General features: G+C 49.4%; 1 protein-coding gene across 2 annotated transcripts in view; it reads right to left on the reverse strand.

Moving 5' to 3' along the window:
• Nucleotides 1–9443: 9443 nt before the first annotated feature.
• The window catches only part of Chst3 (carbohydrate sulfotransferase 3), a 37249-nt gene continuing 23690 nt past the window's right edge, over nucleotides 9444–23002 (reverse strand). The window contains exons 2-4 of one of the 2 annotated variants that reach the window (XM_087598398.1): nucleotides 16533–16620; nucleotides 15898–16144; nucleotides 9445–14779 (exon numbers count right to left, since the gene is read on the reverse strand). In XM_087598398.1, the coding sequence (XP_087454524.1) occupies nucleotides 13495–14779; nucleotides 15898–16055 (1443 nt within the window). In that variant the 5' untranslated portion in view covers nucleotides 16056–16144; nucleotides 16533–16620 and the 3' untranslated portion in view covers nucleotides 9445–13494. 2 annotated transcript variants of the gene reach the window in all.

Genomic DNA, 23002 nt, shown 5'->3' on the forward strand with positions numbered 1-23002 from the left:
GCTTTAACAAGCCTCAGGGGACAAGACAGCATGAGAGCCAGAGGGAAATTTTAAAGTGTATCCAAGGGGATTGGAGAGATGGTTCAGTGGTTAAAAGCATTGGATGCTCTTCCAAAGGACCTAGGTTTAACACTTGGGTCCTAACACCCACATGGCCCCTTACAACTAACTGTCTGTAACTCTAGTCTTAAGGAATCTGATGGTCTCTTCTGGCCCCCAAGTATACCAAGCACACACGTATTGCACAGACATACATGAAGGCAAAACACCCATATACATCAAAATACAAAGAATAAAAATATTTAAAATAAAAAAATGTATCCAGGGCTAATTGGCGCAGTAGGTAAGAGCACTCACGACTAAGCTCCACAAACTGTGTTTCATCTCTGGGTCTGTCTTAGTTAGGGTTTTACTGCTGTGAGCAGACACCATGACCATGACAAGTCTTATGAAGGACAACATATATTTGGGGCTGTCTCACAGGTTCAGAGGTTCAGTCCATTATCATCAAGGCAGGAGCATGACAGTGTCCAGACAGGCATGGTACAGGAGAAGCTGAGAGTTCTACATCTTCATCTGAAGGCTGTTAGCAGAATACTAACTTCAGGCAGCTAGAAGGAGGGTGTTAAAGCCCATGCTGACAGCAACACACCAACTCCAACAAGGTCACACCTACTCCATCAAGGCCACACCTTCTAATAGTGCCACTCCCTGGCCCAAGCATACACAAACCATCACTGGGTTCCTCTCACATGGTGGAAGGAAAGACCTGACTCCTGTAAGCTATTCTCTGCCCTCCACATGCATGCAAAGGTGCACACATACACACACAAATAAATAAATAAATAATGGGGGCTGGGGATTTAGCTCAGTGGTAGAGCGCTTACCTAGGAAGCGCAAGGCCCTGGGTTCGGTCCCCAGCTCCGAAAAAAAAAAAGAACCAAAAAAAAAAAAATAAATAAATAAATAAATAATGAATGAATGGATGAATACATACATACATACATACATACATACATACTGTGGTTGTTCAGAGAGGTTTTTATGACAGGGTCTCTCTATATACAGACTAGCCAAGACCTTGCAATGATTCTCTCGCCTCTGCCTCCTCAGTGCTAGAGTTGCAGATAGAGCCACCTTGGTCTTGTTAGGTAGTAGATGTAATAAAAAGATAAGCACCGAGTCTGGCATCTTCTGCAGCAGCCCCCTGCTCACCTCCTCCTGAATGGGACCTAGAGTTTGGGTGAGAGGGAGCAGCCCTGGACCCTGGAGAGAACTGTGATCTTTGGACAACTCTTCATTTGTAAGGGAGAGAGCTAAGCAATGTCAGCCATTCCATAAACACCCCCACGCTGCTCTCCTCAAACCTCAGATCAGGCAGGCAGCCCCACCCTACACAGCCACGTTGCCAACGACGGGAAACGCGCACCACAGTGCAGCTCTTGGCCCTTGGCTGCTTCCCAGTTCCATCCACACCATGTTCATGTCCCAACACCCTTTTTCTTGGATTTTGGTGCCTTCCTGGTGTTGATTCAGGAGGAATTCATCTCTCCTTTGGAGTAATGAACCAGTGGTGGGATGTGGGTGGGAGCCTCTAGGAATCTCAGAAGCCTTAAGCTGACTTCTTTTTAGTGTTCTCGGTCTCATGTTTCCCTCCACCCTTCCTGGGGCTCCAGCCATCTACGCTGCCCTGCCTTGGGTCACTAGAATGTTACACTCACCCAGATGTTCCAAGCAGTTGGCTGCAATGACAAACCAACAGGATGGCGAAGGCGGCCGCCACTCTGTAACTCTACTGCTTTCCCAGCGTGTAGCCTGAGATGCATCCCGAAACGACTCCGACCATTGATGGTGTCTATCTCTGGACACTCATCTCCACGTCTGTTTGTTTGTTTGTTTGTTTGTTTGTTTGTTTGTTTGAGATGAGATGTAGCCCAGAATGTCATTGAACGCCCTATGTAGCCTTCTGATCTCCTGCCTCCACCTCCTGAATGCTGGGATTGCAGGTGTGTCCGCCATGCCTGGTTAACGCAGTGATAGGCTGAACCTAGGGTTTCAAGCAGGCGAGGCAAACACTCAGCCAACAGAGTTGGCCCTCATCTCCATTTCCGAACACACCACATGGGCTCCCCTTGGTTATGAGTCACCCTCCTCTTTCCCATCCAGCCCTTTGCCTCCCAGCATTCCTGCTGACAGCACCACAGGCTTTTCATGGACCCCGTCCCAGTCCGCTGAGCTGAGGGAGATGTCTTGGATTTATTAAAATCAGCCCCGTATCGGAGCCAGGTGTCCTTCACACACGAGGCTGCTGAATGATTGGAGACCTCTGTTCAGCTTCCCTGATTCCCTTTCTGGCCCTCTTTAAAAAAATTAATTAATATGCTTTATGTTTGTGAGTACACTGTAGCTGTCTTCAGACACACCAGAAGAGGGCATCAGATCTCATTACAGATGGTTGTGAGCCACCATGTGGTTGCTGGGAATTGAACTCAGGACCTCTGGAAGTCACTGAGCCATCTCTCCAGCCCTCCCTTTCTGGTCTTATCTCACTCCTGGCACAGGCTCTGCTCCATCTCTCTTCCCAAACCAAACATGAGGTTATGTATTTGCGTAGACTTCTGAGTCTCACTCTGGGGCCAGCCAGTGTTTCCTAGGCTGTTGTTCCCAGACTTCTCTGTGGAAAGATGAGAAGCCGGGATATCAAGCTTGTGGTGGGTGTGGCCCAAACCCCCTAGGAAGCCAGAGAGCAGATGCCGACCTGTACAGAGTTGACCGGACCAAGTAGGGCAAAGCCATTCCACCACAGTAGTTACGTTAATAACCATAATGGTAATTGGTCAGAATAGTGAATGAAATCGTTTGGGAAGCCACCAGACAGCATGGTACAAAGACTTCTCTATCTGGGTACATCCTGCACTGCCTCGAAGGAGGCTGTTGAAGACTCCTGGTCATTATTACTTCTGTGTTGCATTTCAGTTGAAACCTTGGAAGGACACACTTGTTCAAGGATGGCTTTGAAATGGACAGCCAGGTCCTAGAGCTACATATTCTTCAATTTCTTCCCCCATTAAAAACAAAAACAAAAACAAAAAAAAACTGTCTTTTTTGTTTGTTTGTTTGAAACCAGACATTTATTTTTTTTTGACTGATTGATATCCTCAAGAGGAACTGGATGCTGCAACAGCTGCCCTTCTTTTCACTCCCAGCTCAAGCCCCTAAATCTGCCCTCAACTTTCCTTGTTCAGCCCCCTAAATCTCCCCTCAACTTAATTATGTTTCTAATATCCTGCCTGCGACTCCAGGCTCAGTTGGGGAATCCATGGAGGGCCACTCTGCCCAAGATCTCACATGGCTGGTGGCTCTTTCTCCCTCTAAAGCATGGTGAATACTCTTTTCCTCTCCTGTGTCTTCTAGTCTGCCTGCGGGAAACTGGAACCTCTGCCTATTCCTCCCAGCTCATTGGCCTCTAGCATCATTATTGATCGAACAAGAACCAATCAGGGAACAGGACCTTCAGGGCTCACACGCAGATTCGAGGTCAGAGCATCAGAACCACCCCATACACATGGCTTTGCCTTTCTTTATCTGTGTTTGCTTGGCTCTATTTTTACGATTGTTTCCCACTTGTATCTGAGGGGTGACAGGAAGAACTGCATCTAGGGATCTACATATGTACTCTGGCTCTGGCCACCTAACATCAAAGTCCGTTTCAAAGCACAACCTCCCAAGGCTCCCAATCTCTTCATGGGTTGGCCAGGATCCAAACAGCACTGTTCACAGATGCAGATGTCCACAGGGAAGCCACTCAGCCAGGCTGGTGAACAAATGCCTTTAACTGTCTCATCACTGGGGAGAGGGACAGGCTATTTAGTGCTGGCACATGCATGTTCCCTCAAATATACAGCCCAGCATTTCTGAGGGCAAGCCCTGGGACAAGAAGACCCAGGTTTGCAGTTGGTACCACATCAGTTAACTCCTCCTACCAAGCTGTAGTGTTGACAGGTAAATGGGTTATATATGTAAAATGGTCTAGTCTACTATCTGCTTCATAGAACATGAGATTCTGGCCTTGAGGCCCTAGGCAAATAATGTGGGTTTGGAGAGCCCAGAGGGTTTGGAGAGATGCATGTTGGGTAGGAAGAAATCTTTCTTTCTGCCTTTGTTTCTTCCTTCACTTCTTCCTTCCTTCTTTCGTTTCTTCTTGTTTTGTTTTGGTCTTTCTTGAAGACAGGGTTTCTTTGTGTAACCCTGGCAGTCCTAGAACTTGCTCTGTAGACTTGGCTGGCCTTGAACTAATAGAGACCCACCTGCCTCTGCCTCTCCAGTGCTGGGATCAAAGGCATGTGCACCATGCCCAACTAGGAAGTAATATTTCAAACATTGCTTTCTTAAAATGTTCATGGATATATAGTAGATCCTGTCGTTTATGAGAAGAAAAATCATGAGCGGTTCTAACCCTCTTCCTCCTCCCCCCCCCCCCCGCTGGGTTTATAGTGTAATAATTACATTAGGTTTCTAGTGTAATAGCTAAGGTTCTTAGTGTGATAACTAAGGTTCCTAGTGTAATAATCACAAAGATGTCTTGTGTAATAACTAATAATTCCTACTCTAACAATCACATAGGTTCCTACTGTAGTAACTATGGCTTCTAGTGTAATGTCTAAAGTTCTTTGTTGTGGTTTGCCCTGGAGTTATCTGTATTTTGATGCTAATTCCACTGTCCCAAGGACAGCTGCCTAGTCAGTACTCAGAACTCACGTGACTTCGCCAGAACCACCTCCCCATTGAATTTGTAAAGTACAGGTGAAGGGCAGGTACAGGATAGAAGGAGGCCTGTCATTGGAGGAGAAGGAAGGATGGGCGGGAGAGAAGTTTGAAGGAAGAGGAGGAGACTAGAAGAGAAAGGAAGAGACAGGAGGAGGAGAGTGTGAGAAGCCATGGCAGGTGATGTTAAGATTCTGCTCTGTGGGGCTGGAGAGATGGCTCAGTGGTTAAGACTGCTCTTCCAGAGGTCCTGAGTTCAAATCCCAGCAACCACATGGTGGCTCACAACCATCTGTAAAGAGATTTGATGCCCTCTTCTGGTGTCATGAAGACAGCTACAGTGTACTCACATATATAAAATAAATTAATTAATAAATAATTCTTTAAAAAAAAGATTCTGCTCTGTGTATTTATAGGTTGTTATTAATGTTCCTAAGGGATGGATGGTACCGGGCTTTGTATGTTTAAGGGGGCAATTATATCTTATCAATTGGATCTAAGATTATTGTGTTGTGTGTTCTTTTATGTGAGGGTTTGAGTGTAGGAAAGTGCGGCTGGGATGTGTTTCTGCCAAGATATCTAGCAGATATCTTGGGGCACTGTTGTGCGAACCTAGCAGGGTAAAAGACAAACATACTTTTTTTATTTTTATATTTTTACAACAACAGTTCCTAGTATAATAACTGAAGTTCCTAGTGTAACAACTAAGGTTCCTAGCGTAATAACTAAGGTTCCTGACGTAATAATCAAGATTCCTAGTATAATAAATAAGGTTCCTAGTGTAATAATCTCATAGATGTCATGTGTAACAACTAAGGTTCCTAGTGTAATAATTACACAGGTTCCTACTGTAATAACGAAGGCATTTCTGTGCACTTGCACATGGCAGCTGTGTCTAATCCTTACCATGACCATGTGAAGCAAAGGCCACCCTTGGCCCCATCCAAAACGCCAGTTCTATGGGTAGATGAGGAAAAACGACCACTTCCTCCTTTAGTTTAGCCTCCATTTGCTCTCTAATAGTGCACATATGGCCTCACTTGACTGTGTCAGCAGCTCCCATGGCTTTGGTGCCTGAGATAAGCACACAGCTGCGAGCTTCTGTAACCCGTGGGAGCCCCCTTGGGCAAGGTTTGAGTGTTGCAGTGTGCAGACCAGGCAGAGTGGGTGAGCTGTCCTTGACCCCACCACACACTTGACACAGGACGTGCGGGTAGACAAGGGAGGGACTGATAGAAATGTTGACAGTGAGCTTTGGTGTTCCATTTGGGACCTTATTGTATAGATGATTGTAGATGTTGTTGGTGGCCTTCCTTCACTGGGCAATCTGATACAGGACATCTGTCTCCATGGACACACTGGGAGCTCAGGAGCCAGGGGCTGTGATTCCTGCCCTGTGTCCCTGAGGCTGGTGTGGGTCCTGCAGTCAGAAGGCTCCCGGTTAGGATTTGTGGGACTGAACTGTACCTGCTGCTTCCTATTTTGGTGAGAAGGAAATGGGGGCCTCTTTTAAGGATGGTGATTATGTTTTAGAACCATTGTTGAGAACGATCCATTATGAATGGCCTATATTGCACATGTTTCATTATGAATGACCTGTGTCCCACACATTCTATTATGAATGATTTTTGTTGCACACATTCTATTATGAATTGCCTGTGTCACACACATTCCATTATCAATGGCCTGTGTCGCACATATTCCATTATGAATGGCCTGTGCCACATGCATTTCATTATGAATGGCTGGATATGGTGATGAGTAAATCTCAGACTGCACACATTTTATCTCGATGAAAGAAAGACACAGGTACCTCCTCACAGGAAGAAAGACGCCTGCCGGGGCCAGAAGAAGGCATTGGATCCCTTGGAACTTGAGTAACAGAAAGTTGCGAGCCTTTTGATGTGGTTGCTGGGAACCACACCCAGGTCCTGCAAGAGCGGCAAGTGCTCAAAACAATTGGTAAGAACATTCATGAGGATTTTACTCTTTTTTTAAAAAAAATTATTTTATGTATATGAGCACACTGTAGCTGTCTTCAGACACACCAGAAGAGGGCATCAGATCTCATTACAGATGGTTGCGAGGGGTTGGGGATTTAGCTCAGCGGTAGAGCGCTTGCCTAGCGAGCGCAAGGCCCTGGGTTCGGTCTCCAGCTCCAAAAAAAAAAAAAAAAAAAAAAGAAACAGATGGTTGTGAGCCACCATGTAGTTGCTGGGATTTGAACTCAGGACCTCTGGAAGAGCAGTCAGTGCTCTTAACCACTGAGCCATCTCTCCAGCCTGAGGATTTTACTCTTAAAAATGGTTCTTTAAGATAGAATAAGAGTCCACACATGATGATGCATGTCTTTAATCCAACACTGGTGGTAGATCTCTGTGAGCCCAAAGCTAGCTTGGTCTACAGAGTGAATTCCAAGCCAACCAAGGATACATAGTGAGATACCTTCCTCTCCCCAAGTTCTCTATGGGTGCTGTAGCTCAGCTTAGAGAGTGCTTGCCCAGTGTGCACGAAGCTCCGGGTTTGAACTATAGCACCGCGTAAACTAGGTATGATAGTGAATGCCTATACACCCATTCGGCACCTAGAGGTGGAGGCAGGGGGATCAGAAGTCCAAGGTCATCTTTAACTATATAACAGATGTGGCGTTGGGGATTTAGCAAGTGTAAGGCCCTGGGTTCGGTCCCCGGCTCCAGAGAAAAAAAGAAAAAAAAAACTATATAACAGATGCAAAGTCAACCCTGGTTATGTGAGATACTACCTCAAAAAGTCCAAAAGAGATGGGAGGGAGGTGTAATTCTGTGGAGGAATCCCTAATGTTGGCCAAAGGAAAGCAGGCCTTCTCAGCATCTCAGGTAAACTAATACACACAGTAATTTCTCAAGAGCAGCTGACCACCTCTCCTCTAAACGTACACTGGGGACACTGTGTTGCAGGCTCCAGGGAAGACAGGTCCAGGATGATCCAGTTGCTTCCTTATTGTTTCTAGGTAACTATCTCAGGGGCTCACGGTATCCAAGTCCTCCCAGTGTTGATGGGTTGGGATGTAGGGCAAGAGGAGTCAGGAACCCTGAATAGAGTGAGGGGAAGGAAGGGGGAATCAGAAAGAGGCTTTTGGCCTGTGCTGAGGGTGGCACGTGGGTGTCCAGGCCTCTTTGCTTTGTGATTAGGCTAATTTGTCTCTGTAGGGGTCAACTGTGACAGACCACTGAAGCCCAGCCCAGAAGTTATGCTAACTGTATCTAGTCCCCAGAGCAGATGGGACAATGACAGCCATACTGGAGGGGGAACGATCAGTTATTGTGTAAGCTGAAACGTTGAAGGCTGGGGTGGAAATGGTTCAATTTGCTAAGGTCTGGACCGGGGCAGATTCGGAGACTGGAGGTTGAGAGGAAGAGAGATCCCATTCATTCATGTTGTGCCTCTGACAGGTCCTTCTCTGGAGCCACTGCCCTCAGGCAGGGTTCAGCTCTCTTCCATCTATTCACAGCTGTGCCTCAAGCTGCTAGACGCCTCCCCCCACCCCCCAACTCCCCTCGCTTAATCTCCCTGTATCCTGCAGAAGCATCTCAGGAGACAAGAGGGCCTCCCATTCACTGCATCCAGAATGCCCTCAGATGCCCATGAGTTAACGAGTTATAACTTGGAGTGTGGTGCAGGAAGGAGGTGGGGCCCAGTGGGAGGTCTTTAGGTCACTAAGAGTGCCCTTGAAGGGGACAGTGGGCCCCCACCCCTTCCTCTTCCTCTATGTTTTGGCCATGATGGTTTGGCCCATAGACTAAAATGTCCCAAACTATGAACTAAAATAGACCTTTTCATTTGATAAGCTGATTACCTTAGGTAAATGTGGCAGTTTTAAGATGCTTGGTCCAGGAGTGGCATTATTAGGAGCTGTGGCCTTGTTGGAGTAGCTGTGACCTGGTTGAAGGATATGTGTCATTGTTGGGGTGGGCTTTGAGAGAGCTTCCTCCTAGCTGCCTGAGCATGACAGTCTCCTCCTGGAGGCCTTCAGATGAAGATGTAGAACTCTCAGCTCCTCCTGCGCCATGCCTGCCTGGATGCTGCCATGATCCTGCCGTGATGATAATGGACTGAACCTCTGAACCTGTAAGCCAGCCCCAATTAAATGTTGTCCTTATAAGACTTGCCCTGGTCATTGCGTCTGCTCACAGCAGTAAAACCCTAACTAAGACAGCATGTGTTCTAGTAACAGAAAACTGATTACTATAGGGCTGAAATCTAATTCACGACAAGGTTATTCTGGCAGAGAACCACAGCTACAGCGTGAAGGGACTCTGTTATACTCCTCAGCTGAAAGGGTTTCAGCTGTCTTCTTATCTACTTGGGGAGCTTTTGTGGAAGACAGAAGGAAGCCTCAAGTAGCATGTTGGCACAGGTAAGGGACAATCAGTCCTTTAACTAACTTTTATGCCATGCTTGCATTTGGTGCCTCCAAGCAGGGTCAGCAGACCCACCACCTTGGGACCATAAGTAACATCATTTGGGCCCTGACACTTGCACCCACCCATACTCCTCTTGGGCCACTGGCCCTTGGGAATGGGCAGGAAAAGCTTCACGGTGAAAGTCATGTCTTTCTCATTAATGTAAGTGCTTTTTCTTCTGTTCATTTTTATGACTAGATTGATGTTAAAACCAAAAGGAAAAATAACCACTACAGAATTTACAGCACGTTTGTTTGTTTATTTATTTTTAAGATTTATTTATTTTATGCATGAGTGCTCTATCTGCAGATACACCTGCGTGCCAGAAGAGGCCCCCAGAAGTCATTACAAACAGTTGTGAGCCACCATGTGTTTGCTGGGAATTGAATGCAGGTCCTCTGCAAAAGCAGCCAGTGCTCTTAACCACTGAGCCATCTTTCCAACCCCTACATGTTCATTTTTAATTAAATAAGTTCAGTAAGGAGAAGGGCTTCACATCCTAGTTCATGAACTCTACTCTGAACACCAGGTTGTCAGCCCTCGGAGGAGAACGGCAGCACCGGGCATCGGAAGATTGTCTGTGGCCACAAGAACAAGAGGGTCAATGACAGCAAGAGGTTGTGGCTGTGTGGCTGCACCAAAGGCAGAACAGAATGCACCCCTCTACCCACCCACAGCATGTATGTATTCATGAGCACACATGCACATGTTAGGACCACTCAGACTGGGAAAATGTCCTGTACCATTTAGCCATGAGGCAGGACATGGTACTGCCACAAAGACCGCACTTGCGGGAGCCATCAGGAAGTGGAGGGTGGTGGTTAGACCCAGGGACTAGACTATCCGGGAGAGATGGAGACTGGACAGGAGGCAAAGTTCAATCAGGTGGAAACAGTGACACAGCTGCCTTATATGCCCAGTAAGAAGCTGATCCTTGGCACAAGAAGTAAGGGTGGGACTGCAGGAACACCTAAGGAGTCTGTCCCCATGTAGAGACAAGGACACAGCTCAAAGGACCCTGAAGGTCTTAAGACACTGGGAGTTGCAGGCTTCGCCTCATCCTTTTGAGGGAAGGCATCATGGCCCCGGCCCCACTATTTCTAAGGATGTGAAGTTGGGAGGGGTGTGAGCATGCTCAGAAAACATCCGCACCCAGCCACACCACAGGATCTCATGAACAACACCCCAGCTCCAGGCCCGATTTTAGTGATGTTTCTTCCTTCTCCTGTGTACAGGTTAAGCGGACCCACTTGGCTTCTTGGGGGTCTGGCCCCAACTCCTTTCCTTCCCTCCCTTAGTATGATCCCTCTGCCTCTGTGAGGGACTGCCTTGGGGATGCTCCTGTCCTTCCAAAGTCCAGGATGTCTCAAGGGGCAAGTCCATGGTCAACTAATACACAAGACAGCTGAAGGATTTGGGGATGGGATCAAGCCATCTAGTACCCCTAAGTCCTTCCTACCCCACTTAGGGCAAGAAATCCCATGGTTTTCAGTAGGGGCATCTTCCAACATGAGGCAGACACTTTTAATGATAGGAAAGAGTGTCACTGTCATAGGTTACCTGGATGCCTTTTGATCTTTGGAGTTGGATCAGCAGTTGTCCCATGCCACCAGCATGGCCACTTTCTCTATCTAGATTCACACTAAAACACAATTCTAACACATCACCAGGCAAGACGCCCAGTAGTTTGCCCTACTCTGTCCCTTTCCGGACTTTGAGGATGGCCAAGCCTCTGGGGATGTGTTTCGAGGCTACATCTGCCTGCCCATCCACCCACCTGAACTGCTCTGTTGTTACAGACACCTGAGCCCCCATATTGTATCTCCTGATCAATAACAGACCCACAGACCCTCTTCAGCATCCTGGGCTTCCATGACCTGGTTCTATCTCATCTCCTACATGCTCCTTGGGTGTTCCCAGGTGTGTGTGTGTGTGTGTGTGTGTGTGTGTGTGTGTGTGTGTGTGTGTGTGTATGTGTGTGTGTGTGGCCTGTGAATCATCCCTATTATTAATAATAATAACATTACTAATTGTACTTCTCAGTTAGGGTACAGTTTTAGGTCCCTGCAAAGAATACTGTCTCTTTGTCCTACAAAATAAATAAAGTCAACTTGCAGTGCACACGACATTGTCAATGTCCTGAGAAGTTCCAAAGGTCCGTGGCGGGGATCTGTCCTTAGAGAGAGGAGAGATGGAGGCCTTGTGCCCACACCCCATAGGGAAGAAGGAAGGGAACGCCCAGCTCAGCCCCTCCCACCCCACTTGCAGTGCAGAGAAGGGACTATGGCCTGGATGACGATCTTGGAGAGAGGGTAACACTCCTGAGCCTGCCCACAACATCCTGTCCTCGTCAAGTATGAAGAACCGGTGTCTCTTTGTCCCCTACACACTTGTTCTTCCATTGTCCAAATCAAGAGCGGAGGCTGGCTTGAGTGAGGGAAGAGCACCTATGCTTGGGACCCAGCAGCTGAGCAGGTGGTTAACAAACCCGGCACATGGGGAGTTCGGTCACTGCCGTCCGCACCCGTGCTGGGCCCACTTCCAAGCTACACATCCGATGTCTCATGTGGGAACATGCGGGACCCTAGGGGCTCTGCATGACTCCAGTCCTCCTATGGGAAGTCCTTTCTGGTCTGTCCTTTTACCAGGAGCCAGCTGCTCCCTGCTGGCATTAGCCTTCCCTGCTCCTCACAACCAACAGCTTCTGAGTAGTTTTACAGAAATAAAGTCAAATACAGCACCACGCTATAAATAAACTTAAGAACCCAAATAAGATACCTGCCTGTCCTGAGTTCAGCCTATCTCTTCCCAAAGCCCTAAAGCAGACTTTTTCTTAGACACTAGCTGTAGCCATGGCAACCTGAGGGCTGACCTCTGTCAACTAGGAGAGAAATGGCAGGCTGCTGAGGGAAGCTATGTCCTAATGTGACTTTCCCCCGTGGAGCACTCTGAAGTTCTTGGCTAGCCCCAGGGGAGGCCTGGCTAGAGACAGAAAGTCCATGAGCTGTCTTTCCCTTCCAGGAGCCGAAGCTAAGCCTGCTGGTTAGGCCTCAGAAAGCCTTCAAAACCAGCCATGCTCCCCAGGAGTGGGTAGGAGAAGCCTTTGGACCATAGTCATATGAAGGCTACCCATGCCATCTCTAAATATTCTGCCTGCCAGCTGGAGCATGTGGATGGGTCCGAGGAGGTAGCCATGACAACCTAAGATGCTCAGCGGTGGCTCAGAGACCATTATTCCTTTTCAGCTCTGGTCAGGGCAAAGTGTCATTGTCCTTGAATATGTGCCCTCTCCACATAATCCTAAAATATGTGATTTAAGGCTCCTTGTTTAGATACAGAAAAACAAACAAACAAACAAAAAAACAACAAAATCACGGTGAGCATAAAGAATAGAGAAGAGAAGCTTTTCTGTACCAGTGTGTAGTGTGTGTGTGTGTGTGTGTGTGTGTGTGTGTGTGTGTGTGTGTGTGTGTGTGTGAGAGGGTGGGGGGAAGGAGGGAATGTTTTTATGACGCTTTTCTGTTTCTCTCGGTGCTGCACATATGTGGATGCCTTCCCTTCCCTTATATTTGTAGTGCTGGGAATCATACCCAGAGCCCTAGGCATGCGAGGCAAGGGCTTTACCACCGAGCCATCCCCCAGCCTCGTCGGTTTTACATGCACTTTGTGTGTCTTGTTCTACACAGGCTGATGATATTCATGACAATTTAGAACAGCTACCCGGACCATTTTCTATCAGCTGGTAAACAGCCATTGTTCCCCGAGGAACTTCAAATGCCCCCTTCCTCACCCTAGGCTGCACTCCTCCTCCTTCCCAGGACTCAGCCAGGCTTCTCTGACTCAGAGCGGAAGAGGTTAACACTTAATACAGTAGGAGGTCTGAGCGACTGGAGAAGGCCTAAGCCCCTTCTGGCTGTTAAACACTTGGACTCTGGCCCACAGAGCCCACAGGCCTTTATGTGCTTCGTGTATGTTTATGTGACTGTGTAAGGGGCCAGGGAGGCGTGTCCACACCACAGGAACCTACCTGGGCCTGCTGGGGACACTGCACCACTAAGGAGACAGGGTCCTGCTGTCCTTAGAGGAGCCCCAAGGCCCTAGCTGCACTGGGGAATTGAGCTGGCAGGGAGCCTAGTGCTATAGCCAGGGGTGTATCCTATCACCTCTCCTATCACAGCTCCCCGATTTGACTCTCTGCCAGGGCTGTGTCTCACTGCCAGGCTGGGTGTGAGGGAAGCAGGGCCAGCCTTTCATAAGAAGGGGTTCCAAGGGTCCTGAACAACCCCCACTACGTGACCCAGAAGGTGCCCCGCTCCTCCAGCAGGCTGATGGAGCGGTTGGTGAGTGAGGCGGCATCCTTTGCCAACTTGTAGCCGAAGAGGTGCATGGCCGGGCCGCAGACAGCCTGCACCACCTGTGCCAGCTTGAAGGGTATGCTGAAGCGCCACTTCTCAAACTGCTCCGAGGAGTTCTTCTGAGTGGAGTAGACGTCGCTGCTGTCGCGCGCCGCCTGCGTGTTCTTCTGGATCCAGTCCTCCACCTGCGGGGTCAAGGGGATGCCTGCGAAGCGATACATCTCTCGGGCCTTCTGTAGTGGCCTGCGTGCCACATCCTCGTAGCGCACCAGCATGTACCGACCGCGCAGCCAGGCTGGCTGCCGCAAGCCCAGCTCTGCAGACAGGCGGATGTTCTCACAGTTGCCCCGCAACCGCTGCACCTCATTCTCGCTCAGCTGGTCCTGGCCCTCGGACAGCCACTTCTTCCAGCTCTCATACTTGCCCGCAAAGGCCACCATGCGTGAAGCCAGCACGGCCCGGGGGTCGCGCACCAGCTGGATGACTCGCAGGTCCAGCCTTGGGTCCTCAGCCAGAGGCTGCAGGAACTCCAGCTGACGGATGCGCACGACCTTGAGGGCCATGTGGTCCTTGCGGCGGCAGGCCTCGGCGGCCAAGGTCACGTTGAGTGGCCCGCAATGACGGTTCCTGCAGTGGTACTTCTCGAAGACCTTCTTGACGAAGGGTGTGCACACCGGATCCTCGCAGAGCGAGCGGCTGGATCCCCGGCGAAACAGGAACTGAGTCAAGTGGTCCTCGGGCGGAGGGCTGATGAAGGGCTCTAGCACATACAGGTCACACAGCAATAGCTGCTTGAGGACATCGCGGTAGACCAACGCTGAGCCCGCCGCGCTGGCACCTCCCTGCTGGAAGAACACGGTGCGCTCGATGTGCCACAGTGGCTCAAAGAGGTAAAAGATATTGCCTTGCTGGTTGAAGAACTCGCCCACGAATGAGGAGCCGGTGCGAGTGGTGGCCATGAGGAGCACGTGGCGCCGGGTCCCTGCTCCAGCCTGCTGGGATGGCTTCTCTGCCACAGCCTCCTGGCCCTGGGCCTCCATTGCTGGCGCTATGCCCAGCTGCAGGCTCAAGTTGTGCAGGCGGCTCCGCAGATGGGAGAAGGTGGAATCCAGCTCGCTCAGGGACAAGAGAGATGCATTTTCCGATAAGAGCAGGGCTGGGTCGGTGCTGTTGGCATCTGCCACAAACTGAGGGATCTGCTTCAGCTTGTCGGAGACCCTGGGGGCGGGGTTAAAAAAAGGACACCGTCTGTGACTGATTTGGGAAGTCATCTCCCATACTAGGCTAAGCAGTCTTAGCTGCGTCTCTCCAAAGCAGGCCTAGAGGCTGTTTCTTTGGCACAAACCCAGGAGTGATTCAGTGAGAGAAGCTATGCGACATAGGCTCACTTTCGCTAGAGAACTAGGGTTCTTTACTCTCCTGCATGTCTAGCTCATCTGGGGCAAGTCAGTAGCAGCTTTCAGGAAAGCCACACGGTGTGCAGCAGGCACGAGCGGATTCGTTGGCAGTCCTTCATCCTCCTTGGCTGAGGATGTTATGCAGGGCCACGCATCTGGGAGATCAGGATTAAGAAATGGTTCTGTAGGCTGGAGAGATGGCTCAGAGGTTAAGAGCACTGACTGCTCTTCCAGAGGCCCTGAGTTCAATTCCCTGCAACCACATGGTGGCTCACAACCATGGATCTTGTGTCCTCTTCTGACCTGCCCGCATACATGCAGGCAGAACACTATATATAATAAATAAATAAATCTTTAAAAAAAGAGTGTACTAAAAAGAAATGGTTCTGTGTCCAGCAGGTCCACCCCACACAGTACCTGCTAAGTCAAGGAGTATGCAGTCTATCTGAGGGTCACTCCCTTGGGGTTGAATGATAAACTATCTGGGTACCTACCCATGATGGCCCCACCCACCAGAGTGGCCACACCAGAATCCTCCTTCCTGTGGGTTCACCTCTACTTATGATATCAAGACTTGTAGAAGGGAGATACTGCTAAGGGGCACAAGAATAATAAGTGAAGTAGCCATACCAGCAAGTACCAAACGTCACCTATGTGGCAGGCCATGGGCAAGCTGTGGTTTACATTCCTGTATTTACCTTCTCAACAAGACGGGCCCATCACCAGTCATCGATTAGAAAGGCCGCCTCAACAAAGGGAAGTGTTTCGCCTAAGCGCTTGCATTTGAGAAGGGACAGTGTGGAGGTGCCAGCCTGGGCTGCCCAAGTCTCACTCCTGATGACCTCTTGTAGAAGGGATGTCCTTCTTGATCCTCTGAAAACCCTAGTGTCACCTCTGACCTCACCTCTCATAAAGGGGACCTGTGGTTGAGTTCCTTACCTGGATATGATTTTATTTTCCTTTTCAATGAAGATAAAAACTATGACCACAAATGCCAAGAACAGGACATATCTGCCTCGAATCTTCAGGTTGTGCACAAGGTCCCGGCAATCCTGAGGCAAAGCGAGTCCTTTCTCCATGGAGACAGGGGGCGCCATGGAAGCTCCTGAGTCTGGCTGCAGGCACTCAGCTCAGGAGCAGAGCTCGGGACCCAACCTGTCCTCTTCAGGTGGGAGACACCTTCATCCTGTGAAGAGATGGGTACATCCTTGTTCATACACAGGGAACAGAGTCATCTTTCTATAAAACTTTTGAAGAGAGACCTCAGGCCCACTCTCAAAACCTAAGTCTCCACCTCTCTTTTGAGATAGGGTCTCTTGTGTAGTCCAGGCCACTCTGGACCTCTTTATCCCCCCGCCCAACCTCCTAGAGGATCACAGGTGCACTCTACACACCAGTTGGGGTTTCTTTAATAGATCACATCCCAGCATTCTGGAGGTAGGACAGGAGGATCAGGAGCTCAAGGCCAGCTTTAGCTAGATGGTATACTTTAGACCAGCCTTTTGACTCTGTCTCAAACAAACACCGAAAACAGAGTCTGGAGAGATGGTTCAGTGGTTAAGAATACTCAATACCTTTGCGGAGGACTCAGGTTCAGCTCCCAGCACCCAAACAGCACTTCACAGTCATCTATAACTCCATTTCTAGGGAATCCTAGAAGTCCTACGGTAAACAAAAAGCATTACGTCTAGTAGCTGTTACTCTATCTAATAAACTTTGCTTGCTTTCCCTTAGAAACAAATAAACAAAACAAACAGCTGTAGGAGGTGGTGCTGATGCTAAGGTCCTATTCCCCAATTGGTTCTTGATTGATCAATAAAAGTGCCAGGGGTCAATTGCAGGGTGGAAGGAAAGAGGCAGGACTTCCAGGTCCCGGCAGGCAGGCTAAGAGACGCAGGAATAGGAAGAAAGGATTTCACCATGCTTTGGAGGAAGAAAAGGTCACCATCCATATGAGACCTCAGGTGGAGTGACCATAGGCCGCTCCTCCAGGCGGGAGATTAGAAGTGCAGCTAAGCTAAGGGCAGATTAAGAGGTGCTGAGCTAAGAGTATCGGGAAAGGCACGCTAGTCATGGGAGATTAGAAGCACCCAGCAATTGAGCCAATAAGGTAGGTTGAAAATGTGTGTGTGTGTGTGTGTGTGTGTGTGTGTGTGTGTGTGTGTGTGTGTGTTTCATCCACAGATCTGAGGGAATCTGGGTGGGGCTGATAGCGTGGTCTGCCTGGAGCTTAAAGCAGGGTAGCAAAAAATACATGAAACAGCAATAAAACACCCAAAATGCTAGCAAGGAACCAGGACGTGACAGTACAGACCTGTAATCCCAGCACCTGGGAAACTGGGACAGAAATATCTTTTTAAGTTCAATGCTAGTTTGAGCTACAGAGTTCTGATGAGCTAGAACAAGACCTGATGAATGAATGAGTGAAGGAATGAATGAATAAATAGATGAATGAATGACAAACCCCTTTATCCACCCCGTTTCCATGAGTTTCTCTGTGGACCTCACAGGTTAAAGGCATGCACCGTCAAGCATCACACTGAGTATTTACATCAAGGAAAACTTAAGTGGTCGCTGGTCGCTGCTGTTAAAACAGAGCCACAGAGCTGCAGAATCCTGGTTGCTAATGACATCACAGCTACCAGTGTCACGTGTGGTGGTGATAGTGCAAAGTAACCTGAGCCACCTGCCACACAAAAGCACAGGGCTGGGACTGTGACTCACTTGGTAGTGTTTGCCTAGCACGAGGCCCTGGGTTTGATCCCTGGCGCCGCATAGAAGCGGAAGCGGAGAACACATCCAGGCAATGCCAGCGTACTCAGGAGCTGGTGGGCAGGAGGCTCAGAAGTTCACGGCTATCCTTAGCTACATGAGGCACAGTGTGCTGTGCAGGGAGAGCCTATTGGTCTTGTGTTTCCGGAGTCTCTGGGTTCTGCAAAGATGCTTTTCGCTCCTGAGTCCAGAACCTTTGGCAAGATTTTTTGATTTGATGGGAACTTATGGCCATAAATCTGTAATCCCAGCTACTCAGCTGGCGGAGGCAAGAAGATTGATTGCAAGTTCAAGACCTTCTAGGGCAACTTAGTTAGACTGTGGCTCAAAAAAAAAAAAAGTACAAAGAATGAAGCCCCGTATCATAGTAAGTACCCAGCATGCTGGAGCCTCAGGCTCAGTCCTAGGCGCACAGCCAGGTTTAGGAGTTGGGCTCCTTGGATGACAAGCTTCTAACCCTTCTTCCCCTCCCCCCTCTTCCAGTGGCCTTTTCTATTTTGAAGTCAGCCCAACCTCCTCTCCCTTACAGCAATGCAGGGTTCTGCCAGGAAGAAGGAAGACTGGACACTGGCATTGCGTGAGCAGACTGGCAGCTCCTTCATGAATCCCTAGTAGGATGTCCCCTCTGCAGCCTTGGAAGCCCCAAGGCCAGGTGACTAGCCAGGAGAGGGAGGAATGTGTGAGGAGAGTCCAACGCCAGGAGTTTACAGGGTCAAAGAAGAGGCCTAGACTAGGACTCACTCAGCGAAGACTCAGGCAGAGCTTGCCCTGAAGGATGTCCTGTGTAAGAAGTGGATTATAACATGGCTGAAACTCCATGCTATCTCCCTTCCAGGGCTGATAAGCCTATACTGGTCCTGTGATCCTTTCGTTGACTGGAAATCTCTGCTGCCTCTTCCCTTGATGGCCTTCCCAGCATCCTCTACTCCATGGCTCTCAACGCCCTCGTACCCCTGCCAAGGTGTCACTAAAGGCCAACCCGCTAGCATGTCCTTGTCAGTGATGAAAGAGGCCAGGATTACAGGCCCAGCCCAGCTCTGCCTGGCACAGCTGGTCATGGGACAGGACTCGCCATCAGCTGGACCAGCTCTCTGCCTGCTAGGTACAAACACCAGGGGCAGTAAGAGAAAATGGCTGGCCGAGTTCCTCCATGGAAGCTTCCATTTGGTGAGGGCCACTGTGCGATGTTGAGAGCCACCCGAGGGAGGTGCAATGGGTGTCAGCTGGGCAACATTCTCATACACCACTCATGGCAATCAGCCACATAGTTCTCAAAAGGATCATCCTCCTGCCTCAAACTTCTCCCTGGCCTTTGTGTCTCAGTCCTCTTCTTCTGCAATGTCCTTTTCTTCCTTAAACAACACCCTCAGTCACCTTCAGTGAGAGAGTGGGCCTTGCTACATTTCAACCTGGGGACTACACAGGCATGTCTCTCCCTTCCTCAGCCGGTCTCTCCTCCCCTCCTGCGCTCTGGTCATTCTCTGCTCAAGCTTCCTCTGGGATCACCTGGAGGTGCGCTCCTCCCTCCCTCTCTATTCTCTCCTTAGGTGATGGTGGCCTCCATTTCATGCATCTCACTCCTCTGTTCTGCACAGTTAAATCTTCTGGTCCATGTTCCTCTCCCAAACTCTTCCCGCCTCCAACACACAGGGGCCTAACGAGGGCCTAAACCCAGCTTAGATGCGGTCGAGGCCTGAGGAGCTTCCCAGACACCCAGTCCAGTACTCCGGGTGACTCTGGCGGCTGAAAACCCTTTGTGCACAACTCAGAGCAGAGCACAAGCCCTCCAAGGCCCCGGGAGTGGGAGCCACACCTCACCTCCAGCTTCTGTGGGCATCATCTGGCCCCAGTCCTTCCCACTACTCCCCACCTGGGGGTGCATCCTTTCTGGTCCTCACCGGAATTCGTTCTATTTAACATGGACCCCCAAGATCATTCTTCCTCCAGGAAAGCCCAGAGAAGTCAGAAATCCCTATTCCGCCTGTGCTGACTTAGCCTCCAGAGCTCCAAGTCCTTCCCTGACCATCACTTTCTTTTTTTCGTGTGCTTTATTTCTTTCCTGGATGCAAACGTTCTTTTCCAGCGGGACAAAGATTTTGTATTCCAGGTGGGACTGGATAGAAGGACAGGAAAGCCAAGGGGATGTGAGAAGTGGAAAAGGCCCCTCCCCCACAGGATCTAATTTAGGCTCCTCATTCACACAACTGACAAAATCAGTAGAGATTGCTACAGGGGCAAGACTCGCCTTCTTAAGATATCTCAATGTGTTGTTCATCACGCATAAGTAACAAGTGAGCCGTGCTCGCTGAGGAACAGGGCTGCAGACCTTTGTAACTTACCACAGACCCCAGCAAAGCGCCTCATTAACACTGTACAATTCATTTCACTAAACAAATGAAAACTGTTTAAATTAAAAAAAAAAATGCCAGGCAGGCTGGAGAGATGGCTCAGTGGTTTAGAGTACTGACTGCTCTTCCAGAGGTCCTGAGTTCAATTCCCAGCAACCACATGGTGGCTCACAACCATCTGTAATGAGATCTGATGCCCTCTTCTGGTGTGTCTGAAGACAGCGACAGTGTACTTATATAGAATAAATAAATCTTTAAAAAAAAAATGCCAGGCATGGTGGCACATTTTTAAGCCCAGCATTCAGGAGGCAAAGGCAGATGGATCTCTGAGTTCAAGTTCAAGGCCAGCCTGGTCTACTGAGTTAATTCCAGGACAGCCAGGGCTACACAGAGAAACCCTGTGTCAAAAAAGCCAATAATAATAATAATAATAATAATAATAATAATAATAACAATAACAATAACAATAATAATATAAAAAGAAAAAAGAAAGAAAATTACATCCTTTGGATACTGTAACATAAAGCCATGAAGTCGTATGTTATTGATAAGACACTGAACCTAGTCTTTCCGACGTCCATGTTTAGATTTAATGTGTGTGCTCACATGGTTTCTTTCACTTCTGCGTAATAAGCCTAACTCTGTTCCACACAGATCTGTCCTGAAATGATTTTTCTGGGGTGCAGGTAACATCCTGCTAAGGGGGGGAGCTTGAATAAAGGGGTATATAAACAGATTGACAGACTTACAGATTGGTGGATGGGTGGATGGATGGGTGGAAGGACAGACGGATGCTCTTCCCAGAATACTTCACCCAGAACGCTCAGGCATTCTAGGTTGACAGGCAGCACCAGGGAAAGGAGAATATTCACTAGCTCCGTGCGTGAGTGAGCCACGAGGGAAAGACGCCCTGGGACCTGCAGTGGGCATGTGCTAGAATGCGGGATATGGACCAAGGGCAAAGCGGTTCTTGGGGACTTTCACACAAGCTCCTCACAGCTGTGTGCTCGTGAGGGGGAGGGGTGGGAAAGCCCCCACGGCAACTGGTGGTTCAGAAAGGGAGGGAGGCAGCTGAGGTGGGTGAGCCTTGCCAAGCAGGGCATCAGCTGCCCTTCCCTCCTCCCTGCTCAGGGGTCTTCCTGCACGGGCCTCTCCCATGACTTGGCAAACTGCCTCACTGGAGAGCTGCCTCACGTTTGGACTGCCTCCAGCGGGGTTCTTCCACCGAGGCCCCTGAGGGATGGCAGTTCAGCCTCTGTCCTTCTGGAGCGAAGGAGACTGGGAGGGAAGGTCCGATAAGGGGCTGGGGCTTGCCAGACATTGCATCAAGCGCCAAGCCTTCACTCCCCTCTCTCTGGGACCAGAGTGTAGCAGGAAACAGCCTCAGCTGTTACATGCCTGTGAACACAGCTTCTTCAAGTAGAAAAAAAAGGGGCTTCACAGGGCTCCACAGAGCTCCTCAGGGCTCTACAGGCAGAGAGACGATCAGGCTGCTGTGGGAAAGTTGTGAATCCACTTATGGAGGTCAGAAGGCTGATCCCTCTGTGTCACCCAGTTGAAAGGGGGGCGGGTGGGGGGCGTGTCTGTGAAAGCTGTTCCTCAATCCCTAGAGAGCAGAGGGGAGGGTGTAGCCTGGGACTCTGCCATTTCTTTCAGTCAATCAGGACAAGAAAAGAAACACTGAAGTTACTTGTTTCTGATAAGTTGGGTTTTTCTATGCGTTGACCTGTTCAGGCTAGACCCTATTTCACAGAGAAGCGTCTAGAGATGGCCCAGGAAGGGCACACTCCTCCCCACCATACCCCAGTATCGTGAGGTTCTGATAGGACAGCATATGCTCAGAGGATGCTGATGGCTAAGTGAAGGGAGAAGAGGGACAGGGAAGGAGGGTGTGAGGGCAAGTCTGACTCGTGCCCGCCATTCAGCATCATGGTACTGAAGCATTCCAGCATCCAGCATTCCATCCAGTAAACCAGCATCCCAGCACCTCAGCAACCTAGCATCCTGGGGCTCTGGCTTCCTTCTCTAAAACAAACACATTTCCCAGTACAGTTCATCATCCTGTAATCCCAGAACTTAGGAAGGCAAGATGACCTGGAGGCCAAGTTCATGCCCTCACACACACACAGACACACACACAGACCCACACACACACAGACACACAGACACACACACACAGACACACACACAGACACACAGACACACACACAGACAGACACACACACAGACACACACAGACAGACACACACACACAGACACACACATAGACACATAACAGACATACATACACAGACACACACACAGACACACACACACAGACACACACACACAGACACACACACAGACACACACACAGACACACACACAGACACACACATAGACACATACACAGACACACACACACAGACACACACACACAGGCACACACACACAGACACACACACACAGGCACACACACACATACACACAGACACACACACACAGGCACACACACACATACACACATACACACACACAGACACACACACACAGGCACACACACACATACACACAGACACACATATGCACACACAAAATAAAATTTTTAAAAAAGACAAACACAATGAAGGAATTCATCTACAGCTTCTTGTGTGTGTCCAGCTACAGCCAAGACTCAATCGGTCCAAGGCAAAGGTGCCCATGTACTTATAAGGAGGAGGAGTCCACCCGAGCCACGGTGGACTATGGAGTTGAGGGCTAGACTGATGGAGCTATGGGATAACCTTGGCAACACCAGCCCAAGGCACCCTTAGCCTTTCATGCCCGGAAAGCACTCCTTATCTACCTCCACTGGACAGTCAGGGTTGCTTGAAATGCAAGTCCCCTATCAGGCCCCACTAGGCCTAGTAACCTAGTAACCTGCTACTAGCTAGCCAGCACCATAC

This window comes from Rattus norvegicus, chromosome 20 (genome assembly GCF_021556685.1).
Source record: "Rattus norvegicus strain SHRSP/BbbUtx chromosome 20, alternate assembly SHRSP_T2T, whole genome shotgun sequence".
In the NCBI taxonomy this organism is placed as follows: Eukaryota; Metazoa; Chordata; class Mammalia; order Rodentia; family Muridae; genus Rattus; species Rattus norvegicus.